General features: G+C 44.5%; 1 protein-coding gene across 3 annotated transcripts in view; it reads left to right on the top strand.

The window, feature by feature from the left end:
* The window catches only part of SNUPN (snurportin 1), a 44,483-nt gene that overhangs the window by 2,953 nt on the left and 34,339 nt on the right, over positions 1 to 7,191 (top strand). For 2 of the 3 annotated variants that reach the window (XM_005882750.2, XM_005882751.2), the window contains exon 3: positions 2,762 to 2,906. In XM_005882750.2, coding sequence (XP_005882812.1) covers positions 2,762 to 2,906 — 145 coding nt within the window. Of the gene's footprint in view, positions 1 to 2,222; positions 2,263 to 2,761; positions 2,907 to 7,191 lie in introns of those variants that run through there. The other variant, XM_014530471.1, reaches the window with a different exon arrangement.

A 7,191-nucleotide genomic window follows, 5' to 3' on the forward strand; every position in this document is an offset into this window, starting at 1 on the left:
ATATATATATTGATTTCAGAGAGGAAGGGAGAGAAAGAGAAACATCAATGAAAATCATCGATTGGCTGCCTCCTGCATGCCCCCTACTGAGGATCGAGCCTGCAACCCTGACCAAGAATTGAACCGTGATCCTGGTTCATAGGTCGATGCTCAACCACTGAACCACACGGGCTGGGCAGGTTTTTTGTTTTTGTTTTTTTAGTTTCCTTCTCTTGTGCTTAAAACAATGCTTGGGAAATAACCACAGAAATGCATCCTTTTGTACATGTACAAGCACTCCAGCTCTTATCTATATACTAGAGGCCCGGTGCATGGATTCGTGCACATTGAAAGGAAATTAATTAGAAGAAATGTTTTAATATTGCTATTCACCCTTTCTCTATAATAGAAGTGTCAACCAAATTCACAATCGACAATGACAGATTAGTGCCAGCAAGAGCTTTTATATGTATTGCGCATGCACAAGTCAACTTAGCCTTTTATATATATAGAATAAACATGCTTAATTAGACCTGCTTTCTGATGTAGCTAAACTTTTTCCGGCCTAGTGAAGCACCCCAACTTCTCTTTCAGGTCATTGTCAGCAACACAGCAGTAAATATTAACACAAAGCAGATTATTATTGTAGCTCATGCAGGGAGAACAAAGGGTAAAATATTTAACTGCAGCAGTGTTTGACTATATTCTGCACAGTGAGAAAACCTGAAGTCATTTTCAAGTTTCACCATTTCTTCTTTTCAGTCAGGTCAAGTTTCTAAACTTTCTAAATCTCTGTTTTCTGGCTAATAAAAATAAGATTCCACCGAGTCTCCTACTCCAGGACTTCTGTGAGGATCAAATGAGATGAGGCACGGGAAAACGCTTCACAGACATTTGGTTAAAGTGTGAAATGTTTGCAGCTGGCTATAAAGCAAGTCGTGTTCCTGGGCTGAAGAAACTCCAAGGAGGCTAGTTGTCGCTAGGGAGAGGAAGCCGGGCGTTGCTACGTGATGTCATTACCCGGCACCCACAGCGACCATTTCTGGTTCGGGCTGGGCTGTGGGCCGCATTTGGCACCATGGGGTCTCAGCAGCGTTGGCTGCAATTTGATGGGCTGTCACTCTAGGGTGGTGGCAGGGCCCGTGTCCCACTTGGGGGGAGCCAAGTGTTGCTTTGTGGGCACCAGGTCCGCAGTGCCGTTTCTTTTTAAATGGCCAGTCCGAGTCATGGCAGCTCCTGCGTTGAGGTAGATATAAAAGGCTAAGTGATCGTCTGACCGGTAGCTATGATGCGCACTGACCACCAGGGGGCAGGAGCTGCTGAGCTGCGGTGTCTTATTCTCTGGTGACGCACTCCGGAACCAGAGAGGAGGAAGCCCAATTCCGGGGTGCATCACCCGAGAACTGCCCTCTCGCACTCCAGGACCCCTAGGGGGATGTTGGAGAGCTGGTTTCGGCCCGATCCCCACAGACCAGGCCGAGGGACCCCGCTCACTCTGCAGACACTGAGCCATGGCGCCACCCCAGGTGTGTCTGGCCTATCTTGCCTAGTCCCACCCTGCCAGCCACCTTCTAATTAATTTCCCTTCAATGTGCATGAATCTGTGCACCAGGGCACTACTCTTGAAATAAAAGACCATTGTGCTTGCATATGCCCTCTCTCATGTGCACCTTTATGTGCATGAACACGTGTGTTTGAGAAAAAACCAGCTGAGCCAAGACCGGTTTGGCTCAGTGGATAGAGCGTCGGCCTGTGGACTGAAAGGTCCCAGGTTCGATTCCGGTCAAGGGCATGTACCTTGGTTGCGGGCACATCCCCAGTAGGGAGTGTGCAGGAGGCAGCTGGTCGATGTTTCTCTCTCATCGATGTTTCTGACTCTCTATCTCTCTCCCTTTCTCTCTGTAAAAAATCAATAAAAATATATTTAAAAAAAAACAACCAGCTGAGTTGGTCTCACTGCCTCAGTGCTTGATCTCTTAGTTGATTCTTGTACAAGGATCAAACCTGCAACCTTGGTGTATCAGGATGACATTCTAACCAAGTGAGCTATTGGGCCAGGGCTACTTTACAAATCACTTTGGAACAATTAGGTTCCAAAGATTACTGTTCTTCCTTCTCATTTCCCAAACTTTGTACAATATGTAATTTTTTAAAAAAATATATTTTATTGATTTTTTACAGAGAGGAAGGGAGAAGGATAGAGAGTTAGAAACATCGATGAGAGAGAAACATCGATCAGCTGCCTCCTGCACACTCCCCACTGGGGATGTGCCCACAACCAAGGTACATGCCTTTGACCGGAATCGAACCCGGGACCCTTGAGTCCGAAGGCCGATGCTCTATCCACTGAGCCAAACCGGTTAGGGCTGTAATTTTTTTTAAAAAAAGAAGAATATAATACCTGGCCGGCGTGGCTCGGTGGTTGAGCATCAACCTATGAACCAGGAGGTCATGGTTCGATTCCCATCAGGGTACATGCCTTGGTTGCAGGCTCATCCCCAGTGTGGGGCATGTAGGAGGCAGCCAACCAATGATTCTCATCATTGATGTTTCTCTCTCCCCTTTCCTCTCTGAAATCAATAAAAATATATTTTTTTAAAAAAGAGGAAGATAACGATAGAGGGAAATAAATAAGTTATTAAATTGTAAACTAAATGATTGTTTTTGAAAATTAGGAGCTGGAGAAAGGCCTAGCTGCTCCTCATAAAATGTTTAAAGCAGAAAGCCCTAGAAGCTGTCGTTTTAAAATTTTCACTTCTGCTTATGCCTTTTCTTTCTCTAGCAAGCGGCTGGATTATGTGAATCATGCCAGAAGACTGGCTGAAGATGACTGGACAGGGATGGAGAGTGAGGAAGAAGATAAGAAATATGATGAAGAAATGGACATTGACACTGGCAAGAAGTTACCAAAACGCTATGCTAATCAAGTGAGTATTCCAGAGATTAGGCCCAGCTAGTCCCACTCCCTTTACTATGCATTCAGCCCCCACTGAAATAAATGTTGCCATAAAGAGAGGAGGAGGCAGGAAAAAGGAATGGAAACTGAAAAGAAAATGCTGATGTTCAGGAAGTTTACAGATGCAGAGAAGACATGAAGAGTGCCCTGTGCCGACCAGGGCTCACTGATGGGTACTGTGAATAGTGAGTTTGGAAACCCTTACCCCTGGCTCACTACTGATATACTAATGGACTCCAGGCACTTGTCACTTCTTTAATAGTCATTGCATAGCTGTTCTGGATCGGACCTGTCCAGCCCAGCACTGCCCCACCACACCTCCCAGATTGGTAATCTTTCCCAAGCAGAGGACTAAGATGGCAGTGTTGGATCTTCACATTCAGGTGGTAGGAAATGGGAAGTGTAGCTGCCCTTGAGTATAAGGAGCCTGCATAGCCACCCAGGCCACCTAGTTGGGCCATGTGGGGCTGAGACCATGAAATAACAGATCACTATACAAACTTAACTAATTGCCCTGTTGGTTCCACAGAGGAAACCAATGTGGCTTGTGGGACCATAGGGGAAGCAGGCATGGAGACTGTCCAGTGCTCTAGGCAGTCCAGGTATTCCAGAAGGCAGGATATGGGTCCTAGAGTGGGTCCTACCCTGCTATTGTATCCTTTCCATAGTCTATGTGTCTTGTCACCTCAGAATCTTCTCCCATCTTTAGAATATGGTTCCTGGGTTCACATACTCCCATCTTTCTTCTTTGCCCCCAATACAGCCCAGATAACATCTTCTATGACAGTTCTGTTCAGTAAGCATTGTTGAAGGCCCTGTGTTATGCTAGGCAATGCTGTGGGAAGGTAGACATGGGTCAGAAATAACCCTTATACTCCTGGAATAACTAGAATATGTTTTTTTGCTGTAAGAAAGTGAGATTAAGTTCTAACAGGCAAGGAGGCAGGGTTGTGAAATTGAGAAAAAGTTAGTAAACAAGGAGCCAGCTTTGAAACATGGATAGGACATTGATAGGCAGAGGTGCAGGGCATCTCAGGTAGCAGGAACAGGCTAAGCAAGAGCCCAGAGGTGGGAGAGGGGTATATGGTGTGTTCAGGAGTGATGAGAATGGGGCAGCATAGGGTGAGAGGAAGGAATATGGTAGAAATATGTGCAGGGGTATTGATTGTGTTTTAGATTGTGGGAACCACTGAAAATTTTTGACCCAGAGACAAAGCTGGAACTTCATGTGAAGACACCCTCATAAATGTGTCAAAGGGTCTGGAAGAGAAAGACTAGGGTAGGGAGTTTAGGTTTGCTAAAACAGTCTGATGATAGGCAATGAAGATGGGAAGGAAATGAGGTCATGAGTATGAGAAATGTCAAAATGTTGCCAGGAAGAATGGACAGAATTTAGCAGTAGATTGGATAGAAGAGGCACTATGAGAAGTGATTAAGGGTTTAAACTCTGAGGTCACATAGACCTGACCTCAAAGCCAGGCTCTTTGTTGACCTTGAGCAAGTTACTTAACCACTCTAAGTCTCCCAGGTTTCTTATCTGTAAAATGGGGTATAGTAATAGTATCTATCTCATAGAATTGTTAGGAGGATTAAATGAGGTAGTGTACCTTAAATACCTAGCCCAGAGCCTGTAATAAATGCCCCATGAGTATTAGCTGCTACAACTGTTTTTTTTGTTTTTTTAAAAATATATTTTATTGATTTTTTTACAGAGAGGAAGGGAGAGGGATAGAGAGTTAGAAACATCGATGAGAGAGAAACATCGATCAGCTGCCTCCTGCACACCCCCTACTGGGAATGTGCCCACAACCAAGGTACATGCCCTTGACCGGAATCAAACCTGGGACCCTTCAGTCCGCAGGCTGACGCTCTATCCACTGAGCCAAACCGGTTAGGGCTACAACTGTTTTAAATAGCTACATCTATATAATAAAAGCCTAAGAGACCATTTAAGGCGGAACGACCAGAACAACCAGTCACTATGATGCGCACTGACCACCAGGGGGCAGACGCTTAATGCAGGAGCTGCCCCCTGGTGGTCAGTGCGCTCCTACAGGGGGAGCACTGCTCAGCCAGAAGCCGGGTTCACAGCTGGCGAGCACAGCGGCAGTGGCGGGAGCCTCTCCCACCTCCATGGCAGCACTAAGGAGCAGCGAGCCAAGCGGTAAGGAGCAGCGGGAGTAAGGAGCAGCGGGTGGTAAGGAGTTAGGGGTCCTGTGAGAGGGCGCAGGCCAGGCTGAGGGGACATGCCCCCCCCCCCAGTGCACGAAGTTCATGCACCAGGCCTCTAGTTGAGATATAATTCACCTACCATGTAATTCACACATTTATAGTGTACAATTCAGTGTTTATTAGTGTATTCATAGGGATGTTCAACCATCACCATTCCAGACCATCTTCATCATCCCCAAAGAAACCTCATCCCCATTAGCAGTCCATCTCCATTCCTCCTTTTCCCCAGCCCTAGCAATCACCTATATCTCCTTTCTGTTTCTATGGATTTGCCTATTCTGGACATTTCATATAATTGGAATCATACAAGATGTGTCCTTTTGTGTGTCAGTTCTTTCACTCAGCATGATGTTTTCAAAGTTCATCTATGTTGTAGCATGTGTTCATTTTTGTGAACACATTTTCTTTATTCATTCATCAGTTGATGGCCATTTAAGTTATTTCCACTTTTTGGCTATCATGACCTGCTCTAAACATTCATTTACAAGTTTTTGCATGGTCATGTTTTCATTTCTCTTGGATATATACCTGCGAGTGGAATTACTAGGTAATTCTATGTTTAATCTTTTGCGTACTGCCAAACTATTTTTCTAAGTGACTGCACCATTTTATATGAGAGTTCCAATTTCTTCACATGTTTGTCAATACCTTGTCATATATGTGTGTGTGTGTGTGTGTGTGTGTGTGTGTGTGTTTGTGCGTGTGTATTTTATTTCAGAGAGGAAAGGAGAGGGAGAGAGACAGAAACATCAATGATGAGAGAAAATCATCTATTGGGTGCCTCCTGCATGCCCCCTACTGGGGATCAAGCCTGCAACCAGGCATGTACCCTGACTAGAAATTGAACTGTGTCCTCCTGGTTCATGGGTCAGCACTCAAACACTGAGCCACACCGGCCAGGCTACTCTTGCTTCTAAGAGGCTTTGTTTAGACCTTTGTCCACCTAATGGTGTATTTAACTTCATGTTTAGGTGGCGTTCCAAATCAGCACTTTTATTATGCCACAGCACTGGAGATGTTCAAGCTCTAGACACTTTTTGTCTTTTTTTTTTCCCCAGAGGAAGAAAATTTTTATTTTGGGCTATAAATTACAGTAATCTCTTTTTCCGGTTTTTGGTTGGATTACCTTTGAGCCTTTTGCTTTCTGCAGGATCTGTAACAAGTCAGGTGATAGGTGATTTCATCTGCCAAGTCCTTGCTTTTAATAGCATCCTCAAATGAGGTTTTCCATAAAGTGATAAGAGTACACGGATAGGACTGGAAAGGAAAGGAAGGCATTCATCATAGTAGGAATTAATCCATTCATCTAAAGTAGGAATTAATTTTTAAAATAAATGCTCTGTTTTATAAATAACACTTATTACATTGTGGTTTTTTTAAAATAATTTTTATTTTATTTTATTTATTTATTTTTATTTTTTTGGTTAATCCTCACCCAAGGATACTCTTCCATTGATTTTTAGGGAGAATAGAAGTGAAAGGGAAAGACAAGGAGATACATTGATGTGTGAGAAACACATCGATTGGTTGCCTCCTGGCCAGGGAGGAGGCATGTACCCTGACTGGAAATTGAACTGTGTCCTCCTGGTTCATGGGTCAACACTCGACCACTGAGCCACACCGGCCAGGCTACTCTTGCTTCTAAGAGGAATCGAACCCTGGACCCTTTGGTCCACAGGCTGACGTTCTATCCACTGAGCCAAACGAGCTAGGGCTAAAATAATTCTTTATTGTTGAAAGTATTACATGTGTCCCCTTTTTTCCTCCATTGACCCCCTACCGCCACCCCAAGCCTTCAGCACCCTATTGTCTGTGTCCATGGGTTATGCATATATGCATACCAGATCTTTGGTTGATTACCTCCCACCCACCCACTCTCCCCCACCTTCCCTCTGAGATTCCGCACTCTGTTTCATGCTTCCATGTCTCTGGATCTACTCTGTTCCTTCGGTTTATTCTGTTACTTAGATTCCACATATGAGTGCGATCATGTGATACTTGTCTTTCTCTGACTGGCTTATTTC

The sequence above is a fragment of the Myotis brandtii genome, unplaced genomic scaffold (genome assembly GCF_000412655.1).
Source record: "Myotis brandtii unplaced genomic scaffold, ASM41265v1 scaffold74, whole genome shotgun sequence".
NCBI lineage: Eukaryota > Metazoa > Chordata > Mammalia > Chiroptera > Vespertilionidae > Myotis > Myotis brandtii.